Below are 24,997 nucleotides of genomic sequence, written 5' to 3' on the forward strand. Positions count from 1 at the left end.
AAGAGTTTTGTGATGAACTTCACTCTGGATCTAGAACTCAGCCACTGAGTACAACCACCCTGTGGATTTTATCTGTTTATTTGTGAGTTATTCCGTCATTTCTTTCATAGTTCTTTGTTTTGCAGGAAAATATCCAAGTGCAGAAAATGCATGAAGGATCCACAGTTTTATTCATGAACATATTTATGTATGTAATAGCAGAAAGTAAATCATACATAAAGTCTTACTCTGTAAATTCGTTTACTAAAACTCAAGCTGATTGTGGCATTTTTCTAAGTTTATACGTGAGTACTATATTTTTTATTTCCTACTCGTGTTATATAGATGGTCATGAGGTTAGATAACAGTTTCAAGATAGCATATCAGCGACATTATGTTTTTTGCGCATCATTTTGCACACCTTATTCCTTTTTTTTCTTTTTTCTTTTGGAATTATATAAAGAGAAGCATTACCAAAGTCCCTTTGGCTTCATAGATTTCATATTTTCCTACAAAAATTGCATAATGAAATATACATTCAGATATTCGGTTGTACATTGAGTACTGTTCTATAAAATGTATTCCAAAAAAATATAAAAATATTTATATATATATATATATATATATATATATAAATCAGTTGATTTGGTTATTAAAAAAAAGATTCTCTTCCTATCTTGGTCACCCTGCTGTATTGCACTCCTGGTAATGTTGGACTGGCTTTACTTTGGAGGAGAAAGGCATCTCATCAGCACTGGAGAGATGTTTACTGTTGCAGCCGTGGGCTCATTTCAAAATTGTCCCTTTGCTCTCTCCATACGGACTGTCCCATGTGCTGCGTCAGTTGGACCAGTGCCACACGGGTGTAGTCTAGCTGCTCACTGTGCACTCAGACTGAACACGTCACTATGATCCAGGTGATCTTGCTGAGGGAAAGAAAGAAAAGAAAAGGGATCAGCATTAAGGTAGTGAGCAAAATATGATTACAATTACTGTGGAGCGAAAACGGGCAAGACAGATGATGACGCACAGGTCTCCATTTCCTTCTCGCAGATGTAGCTTATGAGATCTTCACAGGAGAAATCGTTCCATAGCGCCTCGTGGGTGAGACCCGCGCAGTCTTCTCCTTCTTCATGGCCGTGGCCCCAGTTGTCGGGCTGACCTGGCTTCCATTTCCTGCAGGCGAACAACAGAGGGCGATCACATGTTAGATTTACTGTGTTTGATCTAAGAGCCTAGGAGAAAAGCAAATAAAATAAATCGCATCCAACAATTTTCCATTGAATATGCCTTTATTTTCGGTGGTTAGATCTGAAGGCAGATCCCTGTGGTTTAGTGATGGGATTTCCGGCTCTTTTTAGAGATCCGGCTCTTTCGGTTCGGCTCACTAAAAAGAGCCGGCTCTTTCGGCTCCGAACCGGCTCTTCAGGTTGTTTTGTTGCTTTAATTAATTTATTATTAACAATAATATAAAATTATGCACAAAAGGAATTACTAACATAAAAACAAGTGGTTTTATTTATATATGTTTATATATAAATATATGCGGTGGCCCCTAGAGACAAAACACGTACAAACTCCAAAACACATTTCTAGCATGAACTGAACTTCCAAAGCAGAGCTACTAGATCACTTAAATTACACAATTGAAAGCATGTGTGTATTGTTTGTGTATTTATACACAGGCACTCATATATATATTCAAATAATTTAAAAAAAAAGTTCATTTACCTGTTACTACGACACACCAAATCCGGTCGTTGGTACTTGCTGGCTTGTGTAGCCACAAGATAACAAAGGCTCAACACTGCGCCCAGCATCCTGGAGCACTTCTGTTGTCTTTTGTACGTGTTTTGAGTTTTTATATGCTTCTGAGTTTTTATATGCTTCCGAGTTTTTACGTGCTTCGGAGTTTGTACGTGTTTTTACGTGTTTTGGAGTTTGTACGTGTTTTTACGTGTTTTGGAGTTTGTACATGCTTCAGAGTTCGTACGTGATTTGAAGTTTGTATGTGCTTTGTCTCTAGGGGCCACCGTAAATATACTTTTATTTATTCACTCCACATAAAATGTAATAAATAAATCATATAATATAAAAATCAACTATTCACATTTCAAGTTTTAACTATTTAAATTTTCAGCTTTTTCCTTTCACAAATTTAAAGTGAAAAGAACACAAAACATTGCAAACCACAACACAATTAAATATAAATTATAATATGAAAACTAAAAGAACATGCATATTCTCTGTCATATGGACCTGCATGAATAAACTTTCTCAATCCTTTATCATCTGCAACCGAAAATAGTTGTGGATGATTACTATACCTTTCTAATGTTGTTGTCCCTGCCTCTCTTTCTCTCTCTCTGGCTCTGTTCCTGTGCTACTGAGTGTAACTACCGCCCCTCCCCCCTCTGCCCAGCGTAAAGCACAAGGCTCGCGTGCAGAGTGAAGCGGAAAAAAAGTGCGAGAGAGGCTGAGAGAAAAAAAAAAAACCCACGTGACGGCTCGCGATAAGGAGCCGGCTCGCGTCGTTCACGTCAAAGAGCCGGCTCTAAGAGCCATTTCGTTCGCGAACGACCCATCACTACTGTGGTTAACTTTTCTCAGTAATGCTGCATTAAACTTTTTCACTGTTCGTCTCATTGTTCTGTTTGCAGTTTTGTACACTTTAGTGTTTATCTCACTGTTCCCGAAAAGCAGTGAAATGCTCTCACTGGACGTGCCTCTATAAACAATGTTAGAATGAATTTGAATGTGTTTCTTTTGTTTAAATAGGCAGCAACGAGACTTGAGCACTGGAGGTCTACATTCAACTCTGTGCAATCACAAACTTTTCATAAGATTTTCACAGGGTTTTCAAAGTTTATTTTGTAATGTTTCATGTAACTGAAAACCTACAATTGTTATTATTGTTGGCATTTTTATTGGAAAGAAGTTCTTCTCTGAAACAAATATCCCTCCTGAGCATTTCCTAATTTACTGTAATACTGACGTAAAAGTAGGTTCAGTCCCATCCAGCCAGCGCCACGTGCGCTCCTTTTCCCTGTCGGTCAGACCCATCCAGAAGTAACCTTTGCCAAAGATCTGCCTCTTCAGCCATTTCTGAGGTCACATGAGGACAGAAAGAAAACTCAGTCAAAACTCACAAATACTAGAGAGCAATGTCAGATTACAAGATGTGCGACTCACCTGTTCCTCCATGTCGCTGATGATTAATAATGAACCAGACATTGATTCACAGGTTGTCTTTGCATGATCAAAGCTCTGCAGGTCTTTGGAGAAAAAATAGCACTTGTCTTTGTAGTTTAGCCATTCCGCAGGGCATCCTGCAAGATATTGAAAAAGCATTGTACAATTTGTTTTTTTCTAAAGTGATGTGAGATGAAGAAAAAAAAAAGCTCAGTTTAGCAGAAAGTACCACAAACCTGGCTCTGCCTAGCATTCCTGTAAAACATGTAGTTTAAACCACATAGTTATATATCTATATCTATCAAGAAAAAGTATGAAGAGACAGCAAACTAGACCACTCTAGTTGAGTCCCAGAATAAAAATACAGAGCTGTAAAGGAATCTAACAGGTCTCCTGTGACTAAATTGGCTAGTACGCAAATGGCTAGTTGGTGCTTTTTTAGCCTTTAGACCACAGGTGTCGGAATCCAGGCCCGAGGGCCGGTGTCCTGCAGGTTTTAGATGTGTCCTTGATCCAACACAGCTGATTTAAATGGCTAAATTACCAACATGTCTTCAAGTTCTCCAGAAGTCTGGTAATGAACTAATCATTTGATTCAGGTGTGTTGAAACAGGGTTATATCTAAAACCTGCAGGACACCTGCCCTCGAGGCCTGGAGTTTGACACCCCTTGCAGACCCTAGTTAGCTACACTAACCAGCTGCTAGCAGTTGCTTTATATTTTGCATGGAGGCATGAAAATTGGTAACAAGCTAAACATGATACTAATATGGTGATATTCTAGTTACCAACCAAAGTAAATATATGCTATCTGACTAAGTCAAAATAATCATTCTGAAACTGATTATGAAGTCATACCTGGAGCCCATATGGTAGGACCCACTGCCTCATCCTGCAGAGACACAGGTCCAAAAGGAACTGCAGGGACCCGGATTGGTAGTCCTGGTTGTCCGGGTGGTCCTACTGGCCCTGAGGGCCCTACTGGTCCTGGCAGTCCCCTTGGTCCTTGCTCCCCAGGTGGTCCAATTGGGCCACGGATACCTGGTGGGCCCTGTACACCCTGAGGACCAGGTTGTCCATCTCTTCCAGGCAAACCAGCACTACCTGGTTCTCCTTTAGTACCAGGTGGTCCAGCTCTGCCTCCTGACCCTCTAGGGCCCTTTGACCCGGGGCTGCCAGGTATGCCTGGGAGACCCTTTAACCCTGGAAGGCCCGGTGGTCCTGGACTACCCTGCTCTCCTCTAGGTCCTCGGATCCCAGGAGCTCCCTTGTCTCCTTTCTCTCCCTTCTGGCCTGACTGACCAGGTAGTCCCTGAGGTCCTTTGTCCCCTCTTGGCCCTCTGGGACCAGGGGGACCTGAAACAAAAGAACATTCTCTAACTTTCTCAATTTAATCTTAGCAAGAAAGTTAAAATAAAATGTAACATTTATAACACGCATTGATTCATATAATAAATTTTGCAGGCACACTTCTCATACCCTTTAAAATAGTAAAGTTGGTTATTAGTTGTGAATGCTTGGTGTCCACCAGCTTCATCTCCTCCATGACAATAGAGAGGCTTGTGACCTCCTTGTCCATACGCGCTGCCAGCTCTTCCTGCTGTGACCTCAGACTCGTTGCGTCTGTCCTCACGTCAGCCATACTGTTGTTGAGGTGTAGCAGGAAGTCTGAATGACGGCCAACTGTCTCTGAACAAGTGCGTAAATCATTCAGGTTTAGATTGATTGCACCAAGAAGCTGTGTGGTGAAGCTGATGTTGCCAGTCACACGATCAATACTCTGCTCCGACTCATCCAGTCGCACCTCTAGGCGGTCAAACTTTGTAGATGTGAGGTTGCCGAAGTCCCTCTGCTGATCCATGATCTCTCTCAGAGTCTGGTCATGAACCTCTGCCAGGCTGCTGGTGTTCTGGAGCTGGTTAGCAATAAAAGTGAGCTGTGTCCCCACATCCTCCAGGCTGTCATTGTTGGACTTTGCTAGAGCTGAGGTATTACTGGCCAAGATCTGCAGGTTTTCCACTTTGCTACGAAGCCACTCTGTATCAGAGCGGGTCTGTCGGGTGTTCTGTTCAAGGCTCTGAAAGTCATTGCGCGTCTTATGAATAGCCTGGCTGGTGTCATCGACTGAGCGTTGCAGAGCAGCAATGAGACCTCTCTGCTGGTCCTGAGTGAGGTTGAGACTGCTAATGCTGAGCAGCGCCTGATTTTGGAGTTTTACCTGCTGTTGGAGTTCTCTTTGCAACCTAGCTGTGTCTTCCTGTAGACCCCCAATGATGCTGCCGTACGACTGCAGACTGCCATTTACAGAGCGCAAGGTGGCTGTGTTAATGTTCAGCAGTCCTTGAATGGAGCCCTGGCTGCTCTGGATGTCTGAGCCAATGTTCTGCAGCTGATTCAGCTTAACTTGATCACTGCGGATGCGCTCTTCCACCGCAGTCAGCTGCCTCTGGAGGGTCCAGATGTTGTTCTTAAAAGCCTGGATCTCTGTGGTGGTATTCTCCGACTTCTCTCCGGTCTGATCATCTGAAGATGAAGATTTGTACAGTAAATGATAAAAAAAAAAATATGTCGATGATTTACTGTAGCTTTTAGTTACAGCTTTTGACTTCAACGTGTGAGCCTAGATACATACCTAGCTTTTTCAAATCAGTCTCAACAGCAATGATCTTTCCTCCATAGTTTGCAATACCTTCAGACACACTGTCAACTCTTTGCACCACTGTAAAGAAAACAGGGCAGGCAAGACAAAGGTTAGCTTCACAGGCTCTGTCTTTCATTAACAGACAAAACAGGTATGACAGAACTGCCTGCAACCACAGACACCGTATATAAATGGGATCAGAGAGGAAACCAATTAAAGTCTCTGACATACACTATAGGGGAGATGTGTCCACATGTCTTGGAGGCATGTAATAATGACAAACCGTCAGTAATGTAATCCCTTGGGTTACACCAGATTCAGACGTAAAGTGATATGGAGTTGCTGTGCATTGAAAAGGAAAAAGGCATTAATAAAGAGCGAGAGAGAGGGAGGAAGACACACTGATTCAGCAATGATGGTGTGGGTGGTCACTGACCAATGCTTAGATGTTAGGTGCATAGGAGGACATTGCAGAGGGCCTTAGGGGACAGGAAGTGACCTGAGGGGGGGGGCTTCAGTAAACAAGCGGATCAAAGATGACCAGTGGAGACAGACTCTGTGGCAGGGAGGCTCTTCACGCCCCCACAGGCGACACAGGCATTCATTTCCTCTGGAATGTGTCTGGGATTCCAGGGATGCATCCCGCTTCTACCTCCAGTCTCACCAGGGGGACACATCCTGTAAGTGGGAACAGCATTGGCTCCTCTGCTGTGAAGCTGCATCTGAACTGTTTACTTCAGGATAACGGCTGAATCCAAGGGGTTTAATTATTGACCAGAAACTAAATATATATTTTCCCCTGAATGGGAGCAAGCATCAAAATGCTTTAGATTAATGTTAGCATGAAGTGTGTCTCTGTTTAGTTTTGAATATTTTTTAAAAAAAAAATGTACAGACTAAACTAGGACATACAACTTTTTTTAATTGGTGAGTTCTAGAAATCGTGGTAGGCTGATTTTGTGGTTTGAACTGAGTTACAATAGCTGTTTTCATCTGTTTTCAGATTGTATGCTAAAAAAAAACGTCTGGAAATTTAATTCTGAAAATGTTTCCCGTCTTTGGCTTTTTAACCCTCTCCAAAACCCACCTAAACTTGTTTCTGGGAATAAGCAAACCAGTAAAACTGTCTTGCGATGCAACTGTACCACATAATTTTTTAGTTATGAATCTAAAAGGTCAGTTGGATAGGAAATACTGCACACACAGAAAATTAAATGTAACGCATTTCCAGTAACCAGATGTACAATGAAGCACAAACACCTAAAAAAAGCATATAAACTTTAAGCTCTGCAGACCTATCATAATCTACACCTATGGCACATTGTTTCATTAGCAAACACACACACACACACACACACACACACACACACACACACACACACACACACACACACACACACACACACACACACAAACCTCGAAACTAAAGCTAAACATGAGCAGAAGCTTCTGGAACTTTTCCACATGTTCTGTTCATGGGCTGGCCTCGGGAGAGGATCATTGCATCACACAATGGTAAAATTAACCATAAAACACACATGCAAAAAGCTGAAATTACAACAGGGCTGCAGAGTAAAGCATTATTTTGCCTCATAGGCCCAAATGTTGTAGAAATGAGCTGTTTTGTACTCAGTTTGAACTCTTTCCAAGATTTTGTGTGGACGGGTTCTGAAACTGTGTGTCGGCTCTGTCCGGGCTGTCTTGTAAAATCAAACTCTCTTATGCAACTTTTTAATGAAGTGAGTGAACTTCAAACTCCTGTGTGGGATTGCGCTGAATCTAAGAAGGCCAGCACATTAGCTAAAAGGACAGCGACAGTTTAGCATTAGCTGTCAACTGCAGTAAATTTCACTAGTTAAAACAGGTAGAACAGGAAACAAAAAACACATCTGCATAGGGACTCTGTCTGCAGCAGAAATGATGAATTGATCACTGAAATGTTTTTTGCTCATGAACCGAAAGTTATTTAAAGTTAATTTATAGAGAAATGTCAGTATTTCACTCTTTGGTGTTTTATGCTTGGAATTCAGAAAGAGAGTCGCAGGCTTCTGGTCCTTTTTCTTTGAGGAAAATTAATGGGACGTGAACCCATGAGCTCTGAGAATAACCTCATTTTGCTTTTGGTCCTGTCAATTGAGAAAACAAGCTGCAGGAGAAAAGAGTGGGGTCACTCCCTCCCAATTACACTTCTGTGATTAAACTGCATCAGAACAAAAGAGCCACATACAGGACGTTTCTGTGGGTCAGTGATGGAGAGACACACAAGTTTATTGCGTAGAAGACTCTGGGTCTCACTACATAACCATCTGGAGCTGGGAGTGTGTTTAGGCTGAGCTGTGGTTCCCTTGACAGAGGAGTGCTTCAGTGCCAGTAAAAACCCAGTTTCAGTGGGTTCTGCTGGAGTTGCACTGAGTTCACTCACTTCTCATCTGGGATCAATTAGGCCTGCCTGAAAACATGCAGCGAGGAACAAGAAAGACCGGCTGAGCTCACAGCGTAGGGGGACATCATTGTTCGTGTACTCAAGGCACACAGATAAGCCCCGAACATGTTAACTTCACGCCATTTTCACCAATTGAAAATAAGACGGGGACATAGAGCAGTCACATATGGGAATGTTTAAGACAATTATAGCAGGAACATTCAGAGTTCAATCCTCCAAAAGACGGCGGGACTGCTTCCCGACCTGGAAAAAATTAGAAAAAAAAAGCCAACCAGGAAGTTCAGCTCCACAAAGCCTGAAGAACTTCTCCGGAGGTGTGAGCTTTGGGGGAGTTGGTAAAATAAACTGAGAGAAGGTTGCGGGGTGGAGAGAGAAAAGAGAGAAGGCAGACAGACAGTCAGATGAAGTTGAAATTTAAAGGGTATTTTCACCCAAATTACATAGACAAATACTGTACATGCTCACGACTGATGTTTGTAGTCATGCATACCATGGCTACTTCACCTGTCCCTCCTGCACTTTCTTGCTCATTGTGTCAGATGTTTAGTTACTCCTCGGCCTCCTTTAGCAGTAATGATACTTGTTTTTTTTGGGGTTTTTTTTGGTTTTTTTGGTTTTTTTTGGGCCTGTCCCGTTTGGCTCTTTTGCCATCAGAATTGTTGTCTAAAGGCAAAGAAAGATGCCCAACGGATTTACTTTACCAAACTGACCATCCCAGCCTTGCCGTAATGGTCCATTTGATTCACCTTTTATTGTTTATTTTATTTTCACTTACTGAATACGGGACAGACTTGACTGGGGGAAAGAAGGGGAGAAAGAAAGAGGGAAAGAGAAACAGCTGAGAAGAGGGACGGGGGAGAAGGGCAAAAAACAAAAACCAACAGAACGGGCAGAGAAAAAAAATGCATATATCAATCACCTGGATCACCTGCTGAGAAAGAAAAAAGAAAGCAAGCAGAAGAGAGAGAAAAGAGAGAAGGCAGACAGACAGTCAGATGAAGTTGAAATTTAAAGGGTATTTTCACCCAAATTACATAGACAAATACTGTACATGCTCACGACTGATGTTTGTAGTCATGCATACCATGGCTACTTCACCTGTCCCTCCTGCACTTTCTTGCTCATTGTGTCAGATGTTTAGTTACTCCTCGGCCTCCTTTAGCAGTAATGATACTTGTAACAAATGTAGCATATTTGCAGCTCTGGAGGCCAGGATTACTGAATTGGGGACTCGGCTTCGCACCCTTCATTCACGCGTAGCTAGCCAGGCCCCTGTAGCTGGTGCAGCCGAAGATAGCGTAGGCCCCGCTAGGCTTTCCCCGGCAGACCCCAAGCAGCTGGGGAAAGAGGGCGGCTGGGTGACGGTGAGGAGGAAGCATAGTCCTAAACAGAAGCCCCAGGGACACCCGTTTTTCCCCACTTGGCGACACACCCGCCGGGGGTCAAACTCTGGTAATTGGTGATTCTGTTCTCAGACATGTGAAGCTAGAGACACCAGCAACCATAGTCAATTGTCTTCCAGGGGCCAGAGCAGGCGACATTGAAGGAAATTTAAAACTGCTGGCTAAGGGTAAACGTAAATTCAGTAAAATCATAATTGACGTCGGCAGTAATGACACCCGGATACACCAATCGGAGGTCACTAAAATCAATATTGAATTGGTGTGCAACTTTGCCAAAACAATGTCGGACTCTGTAGTTTTCTCTGGTCCCCTCCCCAATCAGACCAGGAGTGACATGTTTAGCCGCATGTTCTCCTTAAATTGGTGGCTGTCTGAGTGGTGTCCCAGAAACGATGTGGGCTTCATAGATAATTGGCAAACCTTCTGGCCTATTAATTAACGAAAGACCAAGACAGACTTTTAATTCATTTGAAAGCCTGATGCTTAGCCTTGTCCACCCCAGCTGTAAAACTCAGAAACCAGTCTTACTTGTTATCATCTATCGTCCACCTGGGCCTTACACAGAGTTTCTCTCTGATTTCTCAGACTTTTTATCTGATTTAGTTCTCAGCTCAGATAAAATAATTATTGTGGGTGATTTTAACATCCATGTAGATGCTAAAAATGACAGCCTCAACATGGCATTTAATCTGTTATTAGACTCAATTGGCTTCTCTCAAAATGTAAAAGAACCCACCCACCACTTTAATCACACTCTAGATCTTGTTTTAACATATGGCATAGAAACTGAACATTTAACAGTGTTTCCTGAAAACCCTCTCCTGTCTGATCATTTCCTGATAACATTTACATTTACAATAATTGATTACACAGCAGTGGAGAGTAGACTTTATCAAAGTAGATGTCTTTCAGAAAGCGCTGTAACTAAGTTTAAGAATATAATCCGCCCACTGTTATCATCTTCAATGCCCTGTACCAACATAGAGCAGAGCAGCTATCTGAACGCTACCCCAACAGAGGTCGATTATCTTGTTAATAATTTTACCTCCTCACTACGTACGACTCTGGATACTGTAGCTCCTGTGAAAACTAAGGTTTCTAATCAGAAGTTCCTGACTCCGTGGTATAATTCTCAAACAAGTACCCTAAAGCAGATGACTCGCAATCTGGAGAGGAAATGGCGTGTCACAAATTTAGAGGATCATCATTTAACCTGGAGAAATAGTTTGTTGCTTTATAAGAAAGCCCTCTGCAAAGCCAGAACACCTTACTATTCGTCACTGATTGAAGAAAATAAGAACAACCCCAGGTTTCTCTTCAGCACTGTAGCCAGGCTGACAAACAGTCAGAGCTCTATTGAGCCAACCATCCCTTTAACGTTAACTAGTAATGACTTCATGAACTTCTTCACAAATAAAATTTTTATCATTAGAGAAAAAATTACCAATAATCATCCCACAGATGTAATATCATCTCCAGCTACTCTTAGTACCATTGATGTTAAGTTCGACTCTTTTTCTCCAATTGATCTTTCTGAGTTAACTTCAATAATTACTTTCTCCAAACCATCAACGTGTCTTTTTGACCCCATTCCTACAAAACTGATCAAAGAAGTCCTGCCATTAATTAATTCTTCGATCTTAAATATGATCAACCTATCTCTAATAATCGGCTATGTACCACAGGCCTTCAAGCTAGCTGTAGTTAAACCTTTACTTAAAAAGCCATCTCTAGACCCAGCAGTCTTAGCTAATTATAGGCCAATCTCCAACTTCATTGAACCAACAACCAGAATCTCACGAACAGAGATCTGTCAGCACAAGGAAATTGAAACAAAGACAGTGTTTGCCGAAAGGTAAAGAAAGAAAATCCAATTTTGGAAAAAAAACACATATTATGACAATGACAATGTTTCGAATTGCTTGTTGAAGAAACCAATGGATATTAGTACAGTATAGTACTGTTGAAAAGTCTTCAGCTACCCATTATTTCTTTAGATATTTCTTTAACAGGATCTTGAGCAATATTTTTCAGAGGAATTTTAGGACTACTGGAGGACGAAAAACCTAAAAAAAAAAAACCCACGGTATCTACATGAACAGTATGCAAAAGTTACATCAGTTACATCTGGCCCTTCAGTTGATCCATCAACGGTTTGCTGAAGCCTCATCAGAAATGGTCTCAGTGGAAGGGTGGTTGTCAAACAGCCATTGGTAAGGAAGGGAAACAGAGAGAAAAGACTAAGGTCTGCCAAATTACACAAGAACTGGATTGAAAATCAGTGGCAACAGGTCTTATGGAATGATGAATCCAAATGTAAATTTTTTGGTTTAAATCATCAGTATATACAGAGGAGATCAGGAGAGAGTGTGTTACTGTTACAGTCATATACTATCAGTCATGGATAGGGATGGGTACGGTTCTGACATAAACGGTAGTAACCAGACCGAAAAGTAGCGCACATTTCGGTGCTTTATTTTGGTGCTTTTTTTTGTGAGCTGTGATACACTTTAGATTCTAGCCAATCATTTTACGTTTCCGAGGATAGTAGGCAGGTCCAGGTTCGTACGTTCTTTTAGCGCAGAGCTACAGATTAAAAATGCGAAGCGGTCAAAGTCTGGCTGTACTTCACAGCAAAATATGCAAACTCAGCAGCCTGCAACAAGTGCTTTAAGCTGATACTGTGATACTGTCAAAGGAGGTAACACCTCAAATCCGATGAAACACCTGGCGACGCATAAGTTTTTTTTTAAAAGCCGCAAAATGCGCCGTATTTTGATAGCTTGCTGCGAGACCTCACAACGTGCACATCTACTGCGGGTGTGGTGCCTGTTATCGGACGCGGAGTTAGCAACATCCCCCAAAAACCCGAAGAGGAGAGTCCTGGCCCGTAGCCCTGCCAGTGTAGCAGAAATGATGACGGATGATGATGGCAGCAGCAGCCGTTCTTCTCTGCGTGAGTAGCTTAATGTTGTTCGTGTGTAATTTACGTTGAGTAGGCTAACCACGTTATTACATTAATGCATGTAAGGTGAACTAGCAAACATCATCATAGCTACATGCGGCTGTCTTCTTGTTTAATGGCAGATAGTCCCTTCACCGTGGCCAAAAAGGCTAAAATGACCAAAGAAAAAGTGGAAAACAGTTAAACATGAGAGGTTTTTGGACAAAGTTTGTGTTTTTTCCATTGTTTAAGCACTGCTTCCAGCCAAGAGTGATACCATATATGCCCCATAGCGGCAGAAAAGGCTAGCATTGTTATCTTTTTACAAAAAAACAGCTGAACACAAGAGGTTTTTGGACCAATTTTTGCGTTCTCCATTCTTTAAGCACCGGTTTAAGCACCGTTTAAGCACCAGCACCGTTTCAAAAGTACCGGTTTGGCACCGGTATCGGATAAAACCTAAACGATACCCATCCCTAGTCATGGATTAGCCTCCCCGTAACCTAGATCTCAACATTATTAAAGCAGGTGGGATCGTCTTGACAACAAACAATACAAAAGGCAGAAACATTGAAAGCTTTGGATGTCCTTCAAGAAGTCTGCAAAACTATTCCTGAAGACGACTTAAAGAAATGACAAGAAAGCTGATTAAGAGAGTTCAGGCTATGTTGAAGAATAAAGATGGTCACACTAAATATTGACTTTCAAGCTCATTTTTGTTTTATATACTGTGTATGTTTGTACATTTATATATGTTTTGATTTCTATATGCACCTATTTTCTGTTTTCCTATCAAAATATAAAGGAATGGGGATTGGCTAAAGCCTTTCACAGTACTGTATCATCTTCTCTGGCTATTTCCCGTTTCCATTCACAATATATAGAGTATTTGGAGTCAACCCCGCATGTGAAATGCACTGCCAGGCATATTTGTTTTGTTAGCTGTTTCTCTTGAGTTCAATCACTGTTTGTTTTTGGTGACTTCATATTTACACATGAAGGTGAAATCTCTCACGTGACTCTGCAAGAAAGTAAACACGCATTTTTTTAAAATCTAAAACTCCTTGAGTAATGTTTTTGGGTTTTTTTGGCGGGGGTGGGGGGGTGGGGGGGGATTTGGTTTAACAGGGTGTTTATCTGTAACAGGAAATGTAGAGAGAGTAAATTGAGGGTAAAACTGCTAAGTTTTCCTCGTGGATGTGGCAGAAGTGTTGTCATACTTTCCATTACTGAAACATTGAATAATGACAATGAAGCATTGCAAAAGAACATTCATGTCATACTTGAGCATGCTGAAGTCCACTCAAGGGACAGAGAGCTGCTTGCCTCACACACAGGAGGTCTCATACGGTCATGAAACAGTGAAGCTCTTGGCAGCACAAAGAGAAAACTAATGATATGTTTGGATGGTTACTCCATCAACATAATGTAAGTGAATCATTTCAACATTTCAGAAAACAAAGGGCGTCATTGTAGAAGTGTTTGCCATCCTCTAATTTATTCTGTTAGATTACAGTGATAGTGGAAAGGAGCGTGGCGGGCAGCTTGTTTTACCTTTATATCCAAGTATAGCAACAGCGATGGTGAGGAGTGTACACAGCACATAGAGCAGAGCTATGGAGGTCTTCAGTGCCCATTCATTCTTACACTTCGTGCACTGGGTGCCCTCCTGGATTCCTGCGTAAAAACATGAAAGAATACCAAATGAGTCAATACACTTTGCTTCCTATGGAGCATTTTTCTGAATCAGAAATGCCTAAAGTGTGTAGGTGGAGTTTGGTGTTCGCTAAGGACTCCAGGAGGCCCACATCTGGATAAACAGCACTGGAGACTACATTAAAGAGGCCAGCTCTTCCCTCGGGGGTCCTGGTGGAGAAGCGACACAAAAACAATCCCCCCCACTGACTTGTTTAGACTCAGCGACATGCTTATTTTCCTGAACTTAGTCTTCTCTCAGCAAACTGCCTCTCTTTCAGTCGCCTTGTGTGAAAAGATTTCTTCCCAGAGAAACGGAGGCAAACGGTGTGTAGGTTTTTTTTTTTTTTAATGCAGTGTCAGGACTGTGGAATGAAATTAGGGGCCCTTAGCGTGTGGGGACACTTTTGGAATATTCCTTTTCAAGGATATTTTTCATGACAGATGAGTGGTGAGCTCTACAGTGCTGACGGGAACACAGCTGTTTTCATTTTCAGTTCAGGGAGTGTGTGTGTGTGTAAAGGTTGGGAATGTAGCGTGTGAGTGTGTGTGAATTTTGTGTTTTGGGGGGTGGGGGGGGTGTATTTGCTTTTCATGTACCTGGAATAAAAATTTTTATAAAGGAATACAAGATATATTCAGATTAACAGTCAGTTCCCATCATACGTGGATCTGTAAAGTGCAAGAATCACTTAGTGCCAAAGGTTTAACCACACATTGCGCTCGAGTGTGTTTTATATGGTGAGGTAATTCTTAAATAAACTAAAAATCCAGCTCCGATTGGATCCTCAGTGTCCCACTGGGAGTTTCGATGCCAAAGTTAACAACATCATTTATTCTTATTGGTGTGAAGGGATTTTTTGTAAGATCACTGATTGTTAGACCTCAGTCAAAGACCGTGTCAAGTTGGAGAGGAGGTGGAACACCTGGTCAACCTCAACAGGAGATTTACTGTAAAGAGTACAAGCAAGTGATGGATGAAACTGAAAAAGGGGGTTCTAGATGTAATCGTTCCATGCGATTGATTCTGTGCAAACTCAAATGACACCTCCATTACCTCACTGACCAGCAAGAAGACCTACTTTACTTCATATGCCTTAAGGTGCACTCAGTGTGTCGGGCCAGTACCCACACTGTTAAAAGCATATCTTCAGTGGAGGTAAACCAACAAATCAGCCAAGCTGTTCTAACCTGTTGTAGAGTTTGGGATGTTCGCGGTAGATCTTTTGGATCCCGGTGGTTGCAAATTGGGAGGTCCATGAATTGGACTTGACTGGAATTTGTCAACTATTACAAACCTTTGGGTTCTGGCATTTATGATGATGTAATGATACAATGACACATGCCACCTACCAAAAAATTGCCACCCCCAGTGGCCCTTAATGAAGGCCTCCCCTAGCAGGACCCCTTCCCACTGTAAAATCTGCTCAGGAAAGGTTTGAGGGACGGATCAAAGAAGCCAAGTATTCATACAGCCTCCACATTTCCCACATCACAATGTACTCACATAGCACTGAGGCCTCACGTAGCAACCTACAGCAACCAGGATCCACTGCCAACATCCTGGTACCTAATACCAGAGAACACCCACAGAGATCTCCTTTCTGAGTCAGGGCTGTTTAGGCAGTACAAGGTGACTTATACATTAAAAAGTAAGAGGCTGACTGGTGTATGACTTATCATACATTGTCATTTCAACCATGTACAGTGGTACAGTACAGAGTGAAACGAGACAGCATTCCTCTGAGAGCCTGGTGTTACACATGACATATAACAGACAATCAACACGGGACTACGTAAAAGTGCAATGTGCAAAAATTGCAAAAAAAAAAAAGACAAGACAGTGCAACACTAGACCGAACAGGATGATGGCGTGAATGCTGTAAGTGTCCGTGATGGAGGGAAGAGAGGGTACTGCAATCCACCTTTACCATATCAGACAGTGATGCAGCTGCTCAGGACGCTCTCGATAGTCTCTCTGTTGAACGTGGTGAGAATGGATGGAGGGAGATGGGCTTATCTCAGCTTCAGCAGGAAGTAGAGGCGCAGTTGGGCCTTCTTAGTTATGGAGCTGGTGTTGAGAGACCAGGAGAGGTTCTCCGCCAGGTGGACACCAAGGAATTTGGTGCTCTTGACGACGATTATAAGTAATAAGCATCAACATTACCAATATCCTTTTTTCATTTACTTTTTCCTTAAGGGAAAGACAATCCCTGAGCTATAGATATATAATTTTACCACTGGGATTTTTTCTTTTGTTGCACAGATATTAGTGTTCAAATTTTAAAGTTTATGGCCATACCTGTGGTGATCTTCTTTCTGAGGAAATTATAATTTAAACAAAAAGGTTTTTATTTGAATTGCACTTTGTCTTTACTAAATGTGAAGAGATTAAAAAACACTCAATTTTAAGAACTGTTTATGAGTATTTATTTATTTATTTGCAGGATCCTGAAGCAGTTAATTGACTTCTTCCAATTTCTTCCAATTAACTTCACACCTAAAAACATTCTTTGCTCACCACCAACTTCTAAGAAAGCATCTGTCTGATTTCATGCGGTAGCTTTTGGATTTTTTTTTTTTTGCAGGAAACGATACAGGTGAGAACAATTAGTCTGAATAAAATCAGTTAAGTTGCATCATAGTAAAACTGCTAACACAGAAGAGTCTGTAAATGTGAAGCAAACTATAGAGATTTGGCAGTTTTTAAAATGCTTTTGTTCCTGATCCAAACTTTACTCTCTCAACTTAAACAGAGAAGATTTATGTTTTCAACTCAAAACTGTACCATAAAAAAATGGCCTTGAGCATTTGTTTCCAACGATGACAACACAGAAGCCCATAAATCTTGTCGAAGTGTTTCAAAGCAAGACGTTTTTAAGAAAAATCAGTAACTTGTGACTCTCGTCTTGCCAAAATATTCACTTCTTTTCATTCTGTGGCCACAGAAAGATTAGGAAAGTGTGACATGAGTCAAAGAAATGAGAGAAAACTGTGGAAACTGCAGTACTCAGGCAGGTTAAGAGCCTTGTTTGCCTTCTTATGTGTATTAGCAGGTTTTCATGCCTGGAACATGTTAATCTTTTCAAAAACACAGGTCCGGTTCAGGGCACGGAGCGAAAGTGATTACCGCATCAGGAGTTACCAAAGTCTTTCCTCGGCTTGGTTTAACTGTAAGCAGAGAAGTGCACTCTGGGAATATGGCCATGATAAATGATTGCCTTTTCTGAATCATTCATAACTGCTGGCATGTTTGAAGTGTCAGCTCGTGCAAACTTCCCCAATGAAGTGAGCACATCAGTTCATCAGCTCACAGTAATCAAAGTGCTGCTGTTCCAATCCAAACAAGCTGACAGTGTTTACAAATCTGCTGCGCTGAAATGATACCAAAACACTTTGTAAGTGTATGAACTATTGCACAGGCTAAACTCTTTTCCATCTCAGTGCACCCCTAATTGATGAGCTTCAGATGCTCCGTGGATTAAGTGGAGAATTTCAAATTTGACAGCTGCCGTGACACAAAACACGTGGCAAACATCACAATAGGAAAGGAGAGACTTCGGTTTCACAGCTAATTTACAAGAACAAAGAGAAAAGACATCAGATGGAAAAGCTTAAACCTGAGTGTCCACACATGAGTGAACTGTCCAGTTCAGAGGTCATAGCGTGCCTGCTGATTATTTTCCAGTGGGTCACTTCCTGGATAATCGGCTTGTTTTTTTCTTTTTATTTGTGTGTCAACTGTCCATCTTTTTTTACAGCTGGATTCCATAAACGCGAATCATCAGCACAGGACAAACTAAAGCAGATACACTTCTAACTGGCTTGTGTTGACTCAGTAGCAGAAGCTACATTACCCTCGGGGCTAGAAGTAAAATCTTTCACTTTCCTAAGAACTCAGAGATTTCACATTTTTTTAGTTCAACCCAACCAAATGGCCAACGTGCAACTGAGAAAAAATTACAAGTTTACCTTGTGACAGGCTATGTTTAATGTGAAACACAAATCCTACCATCAGTATCCACTTTCCCTCCAGAGGCTATGACTACATTGGCCAGCTGCAACATCACCACCAAGGTGTGTCCACCATAACATATCTAGTTTCTATTGTCACAGTTTCCATTGGGCCTGCACATAAATTGGTCACATTGCACGCCAGCTCTGTGTCCTCAGAGGTCATGGCCACTTTGCACACTTTATGAGATCAGGACAATTTGAAGAAGCATTTAATTGGATAATTCCAAATAAATGCAAGGACAAGTTTCTTATTAATTAAAGAGCTCCGCTTTCTTTCATTTATTTTCTCTGAAGATAATGCGTGTGTTGTCTTACTGTTGCAAGCAAATAAAACCAGCTGTTCACCTCACAGCAGCTCTTTGTGAAGTTTTCTGAGGCATACCGCTCCTTGAATCGAGGTAGATGTTAGGGTTTTTACAATAGTCAAATCAAGGACAAGAAAACTCGGTTTCCTTTAGAAAAGGCATTGTTTTGTTAACTACAAATAACTGCCTGGAGGCATTTTTGCAATGGTCACAAGTGACAAAACAAAAAGGACTGTATATGCTAAGTATGTGGCAATCTGATATTTGGATCAGATATTAATACTGATACCGATACTGATCTAAAGGCTGGATCAGATAACGATTACATATCGATATTTCTGACTGATATCGGTGATGATATCTGATCCAGGTATCGATCAGATATTGCTAGTCTATTCAGTTCAGTTTGATGGTTTTGTGTTTAATTAATCATGGGACAGCGACAGCCAGTAACAGACCTAATATAGCGCGATAGAAGCTGTGTATATAGTCTGTACATAGCCCAACCATCAAGGCAAAAAGCCACCCTCCATGGGTTCTTTTGGGGTCTTATTCCTGATTTTAAAAAAAACAAAACGGAATTGTTGATTTTTGCTCCACAATATTGAAAGATCTTGCAATTTAGCGTAAAAGGTTTCCTAAAGACAAAGAGTCATATCCACACTTTACCCAAATGAATAAAGTCTAAAGTATAACAACTGTCTGTTTGTGTGACAAGCAGACACAGGGAAATGAGTCAGTCACTACAAACAAGCTTTCACACATTCTCAAATGTCTGACACACTAACACAGCCCAGATGCACGAAACCTAACAAATAAATAAAATATGGAGAGGTTTGCAGCTCAGCAAGCTTGTCTGTGCATATAGTCGGATCAGACCTGATAAATAGAAAAGTTTCTGGAGTGACAAATTTCTCAGTATGAGAGGAAGATGAACTTTCACGAGACAGTGGAAAAACACCACGAGCGTCAGGCTCCTTGACCACAGTTTACCATCAGAGACTCCTTTAGTTTGGTTCCTCATCATTAAAGCGGACACCAGTTCGTCATCTTTCCCACTCGCCTACACAGTTAGACGCAGTCGGATCATACTGACCACAACCACAAAAACAACCATCGGCCAGGATGCTCAGACCACAGGCTGACACCAACACTTTTACTGCTCATAGCAAAATATAAAGAATGATGCTCCAAACACAAAGGGCCTTACCAAAACAGGAAAAATACACTAGTGGGTTTTCAATGAGAAAGGATTCCCTTTGTCATCCTGTATGTTTCCAACAAAGTCATCCATTGTTTCTGTAAAACCTCTGAATTGGAACAATGTCCAGACAGTGTCCACCTTGGTGATAAAAAATGTATCCAAGCCTGCATCTTTCATCAGCCTCATTTCCTGAAACAAAGGATTACACAAACATCGCCTTTTTCATCTCAACATGGGCTCTGAAATGACAAAATAATGTCCAGGAGGCCACAGCTGATGCATGTGCCTTGTTCATTAAAACACCATGTTTATTTACTGTAAATAGCAGCAGGGACGCTATAGTAACGGCTGAGAACACAAAGCTGTGAGCTGAGGTCACACAAACTGTGATTTGGATCCCTGCCTTGCTTAACATGCTCTCAAGCCCTTTCCAGGAACCAGAGTGCAGATCTACTCCAAAAGGGTAATCAGTGAATTATACCTGGCACCAAAGACAAAGAAAGGAGTTCAAGACAAACTTCAGCTTCAGTGGAAGAAGCCTTCAAAGAAAAAAGGAGTTTTTTCACAAGACTGCATAGAGTCCTGTGAAAAACTAAGTGCATCCTTACTTCTTCCAAAGGAATTAAGAGGACAGTCAAATACACTTGATTAACATATCATCTGTAAGTGTGACCACCTCAATAAAAGCAGAGGTTTTGGCAGTTTGCTGGAAATTGTGGTGAAGATAAAGACTGAGCCTCAAATGGAGCTCTGAAAGGGAGAATGATGGAGAGCACAGATTTTAAACCATGTAAAGCATAGGCTGATTGGCTCAAAGAAGGCAGGCAAGAAGATGATTAGACTAGAGCAATGATGTCAGTACTGAGATTGACAGCATGGGAAAGCAGTAGACGTGTAAAGAACAGAAAAGCAGCTTACGCAGAAGCTTCATATTCTACAGGCCTCAGTTAGCATGTTAAATGTTAAAGTTCATAAAGATACAACTAGAAAAGACAAAGCAAGGGCAGTTTATTTGGAAGGGGTGCCAGGAGAATATGGCATCACAGGTTAGTTTTGCAAAGCTGCATCTGTACACACCACAAGACCTCTAAAACAACGGATTTAATGGATTAACTCTTAGTTTAGGACAATGCATCAGTTTGTTAGAGGACATAAATACACACTAACCAATGTATATCTATGAGTACAATATTGCTTCTGCTAGTTAAAAGTTTGCATGGACACCAGTGGATGTTGGATAAATTCAAACTTAAATGACAAAGCCACTTCTCAAGCTCCATGGTCGTTATATTTTAAACACACCGCTAACTAAGACAATTCACTCCTTTTCCACACACACACACACACACACACACACACACACACACACACACACACACACACACACACACACACACACACACACACACACACACACATGATTTCAATTTACTGATGAGCCATGAAAAACTGTAAAATATTTTTCACTGCGTGCCAATACGTGTGTTTCCTGGTTTTTTTGTTTCTTCTAATCTGCCCTTCATTACTCAAACAGAAATAAGATGTTTTACAAGATCTCTGATACACTGTAATCTAAGCCAAGTTGTTTTACAGTCAGGAGGGAGATGATGGCCCAATGAATGAGTCATGCACTGCTCAGATTTCTCAGTGGCAAAGTGAGGGGGCCTGGACTGAATCATGTGTGTAATGTGTGTTTGTGTGTGTGTGTGTGTGTGTGTGTGTGCACGCGCTAACAAGTGCACTGGTGCATGACTTTCAGCTTTTGTAGCCATAACTGACTTTCAGGTACTTTTAGCTGCAGAAGAATCCCTGCTTGATGTACATACTTGCATATAAACAAATCAGCTTTAAACAGTTGCCTTCAACTTTGGAGATTTTGGAGGGGTTTAATGAGCTACCAAACAAAAGAATATTCACAAAAAGCTTTTTTCCTTTTGTTTCTACACCTAATGCCACACTGTTAAAGGCACAGAGAACACCTTATGTCCTCCAACATGTCCACTGTGCGTACTTTGAGGCTTTACCTGCCAATGATGCAATCAGAGGAAGTGCAGAATTAGGGCCAAAGGGTTGTGAGTTCATGGGATGGCTCTGGGGCCCAGCAGGAAACCAACACCATCCCAGCTTCATGTGTGGCCTGATTTAGGCTCCATCTCTTTTATTACATGTGATGGAAACCATACGGGAAAGGCGCTCACAGTTGTCAGTGACTGGGTCAACAGCAAAAGGAGGAGTAAAGACAATGAGGACAAGGCCAACGCTTCGTCACGAGAGGCTGAAATTGGAGAAAAGGTGAAATGTGAGGGGAAAAAAGAGCAAGAGAGAGAATGAGAGAGGAGGCAGATGATTTAAAGATTTGAGAGGTGGAGAGAAAGCACTGATGGATGGCCTTTAAAAGCCAATAAATCCATGTTAGATTCAACCACCATGAGCCAAGAACCTCTCAGGGACCATGACACCGGCCACATCATCCACGTAAAAACTGGAGGAGAGGGGAAAAAGTGGTGCCTTTGTGGCAGGATATCGCTCACTGAGCTTTGTTTCAAATCTAACAAAAAACACTGTCAAAATATGAGGCAACCAAGATTACATCACCCAGCAGCTCTCTGAGGCTCCATCAGTCTGTTGCCTCACCATGGGGGTGTGACAGGGAACTATTTTTTTCCACATAATCATCTAATTCATCTGTCAGACCTGCTGTTATGCAGAGACATATTTAAAAGGAAACAGACACGATGCATTTTGCTGATAGCTAGTTGTATTTTGGCTTAATATGAGAAAAATACCAATAACATCAAGTCCACGCTTTTGAGAGAAAACATTTCAGTTTCAGAAAATGTCTCAATGTGTCTGAAAGAAACGTGTCTCAAGGGACTGCGAGACAGAATGAAAAGCAGAATCATTTCATGCAGCTGAAATGATTGATTTTCTGGCCATTTGGTGGCAGCTGAAAACAATAAAATCTGAAATTATCCAATTTGAAAGTTGCTATGTAGAAGTGTTTACACACTCGACGGACACGGAATAAGAGCATCGGTGCTCAACAATCTACTTTGATCTTTACCTACTCCCGAAAGTCACTCAAAGAAAGTGAAAAATTGATGGTTGCTCAGTAATTGCAATGAATTTTTTCCACTTTTGGCAACCAAAAGCAAGCAGTTGCAGCAATCGGCTGGAGTTTATACACACAAACAGATGGGCAACATGTTGCAAGTATAGTTAAGGTCAGTCTGCACCAAATAATGCAACTTGTCTGTGATGGATCGTTGTGCAACAGGAGACTCGACTTGACTAGTTGCATTCTTGTTATATTCCTGTAAAGGCAAAAAGATCCATGCCGTTATGTAGTTAAATGTATGCAACTATTTGTGGTGGGATTTTTGAATTACTGCTGTATGTACACAACAACAGATTTACAATCAATGGCAAAAATTGTGTGATATTTGCTGATTGATCACAAGCAGATTCCATGCAATTTCCAATTTGACCCCATTTAATCACAAACTGATTGCAGACTTTTAGCCATTTTATCGCCATCTTCATGCATGCAAGACAGTGACTGAATACGAGTGGTTGCAGACCTGGTCCCTGTTTTTGAAGCAACCATTCTAAAGGCAATGAGAAGTCAGTTTTGCAATCATTTTGGTTGTGCCAAGGTCTCCACCCACTGTTTTTCTTTTAAGTGACATTAGCATTAGCCGCTAGATGGTCATCAGTGTTCACGAGATAGAAACTCACCTTGTGTGGTTGCTACTTTGGTTGTTGGCTTGGTTTAATACAGCTTAATAACAGCAATATCTGGAGTAATGCTTTGCATGTTTAACACGGTCGGCATTTGAATATATTCAATATTAGTCAAATTGGAGATTTCACTAAATGCTTGTCTGATATTTTAGGACAGCTGTCCCTATGAAACATATTTCAGCTCAACTTTATTGCTGCTTCTTTTTCTTTTATTGCAAGTTCTTTACAGAGCAAGAGCCACATTTAGATTAAAAAACTGTACAAGAGCTTGTGAGTGGCAACAGTGTTTGCTTGTTCTACCTCTGTCTGCCTGATGATGAGTGTCTAGTGAGGTCATAGACTACGTATACAAGATTAATGTCACCCACTGGTTAGTACAGAACTTGATATTTTAAAACCTGATGTCACAAGCAAGAGGTGGATCTAAAGAAAGCAGAATACCGCTGTACACTTATATGGTAGAACTTGCCAATGACCAGGTAGGTCTTCCCTAAATTATACCCTCCTTTGTTGTTTATTTAACCCTAGAAGAGGCCATAATTACCAAAATGAACATCGTGCTCTATTCTGTGAGACTTAAAATCAGAGATTGAGATGATAAAATCCTCAGGAAAGGGTTTCCCCAGGTCATAGATGAAGTGAGCAGTGATTTTCCATCAAACTCCCAGAGAAGCCCCCTCTGCTGGCTATTAAAAGGAATGCAGTTTTAAGACTTCCCTTTCAGACCCAGTCTTACAAGCGTATAGAGGTAAAAGGCATCAAAATCCCTGCCGGAGCTGAGTTTATTATTATAAGTGACTTCTCTGCCAGTACATATAGACTAATTTATAATCCAAAAATACTCATTAGTGCAACTTCAGTGCAAAAGTAAGCTCATTCACTCAACAGAGCTTAAAAAATGAGCATGCCAAACTGGTCTTTACCCATCCCACGATAATGATGCCTCACCAACTGATAGTAAAGGTAGAGAAATAAACACTTCCAAAATGTTTTCAGATGAGCTGCGGTCAGACAGGCACGCAGGCTGCGGCACCATCCACGGCCTCTCCTACTCACCCCCTCCCACGAACCCAGAGGCCCCACTCAGCTCTGCAGAGACTCAGCACTCGCTGCAGTTACACAAACAGGTTGTCTTTCCAGAAATTTCATCAACAATGGAGTGGGGAGTGGGTATGGACTTACTCGGCTCCAGGATTTGGGGCCCACGGAGTGACTTGGGTTCTAGTTACAAAGCAAAACATCAGAGCTTAAGCACTCCAAACACTGCAACTCACTAGTAAGTTTTATGAGTGTGTGTCTGTGTGTGTGGCCCACTGGTTAATGATCATCACCTTAGCATCCAGAATTTGATAGCCTTCCTACGCTCAACTTTGAAAGAAATACAACACGATCAGCAAAAAGAGGAGCGACTTCAAAGTATGAATGCAGGAA

The 24,997-nt window shown here is 41.5% G+C and overlaps 1 protein-coding gene across 1 annotated transcript in view; it reads right to left on the reverse strand.

The window, feature by feature from the left end:
• Positions 1 to 62: 62 nt before the first annotated feature.
• The window catches only part of LOC113029145 (collectin-12), a 44,810-nt gene continuing 19,875 nt past the window's right edge, over positions 63 to 24,997 (reverse strand). Inside the window, exons 3-10 of the mRNA XM_026179816.2 lie at positions 14,156 to 14,278; positions 5,803 to 5,889; positions 4,650 to 5,693; positions 4,029 to 4,526; positions 3,172 to 3,308; positions 2,975 to 3,084; positions 1,010 to 1,155; positions 63 to 905 (exon numbers count right to left, since the gene is read on the reverse strand). Coding sequence (XP_026035601.1) covers positions 886 to 905; positions 1,010 to 1,155; positions 2,975 to 3,084; positions 3,172 to 3,308; positions 4,029 to 4,526; positions 4,650 to 5,693; positions 5,803 to 5,889; positions 14,156 to 14,278 — 2,165 coding nt within the window. The 3' untranslated portion in view covers positions 63 to 885. The remainder of the gene's footprint in view (positions 906 to 1,009; positions 1,156 to 2,974; positions 3,085 to 3,171; positions 3,309 to 4,028; positions 4,527 to 4,649; positions 5,694 to 5,802; positions 5,890 to 14,155; positions 14,279 to 24,997) is intronic.

This window comes from Astatotilapia calliptera, chromosome 9, assembly GCF_964374335.1.
Source record: "Astatotilapia calliptera chromosome 9, fAstCal68.1, whole genome shotgun sequence".
Taxonomy (NCBI): Eukaryota; Metazoa; Chordata; class Actinopteri; order Cichliformes; family Cichlidae; genus Astatotilapia; species Astatotilapia calliptera.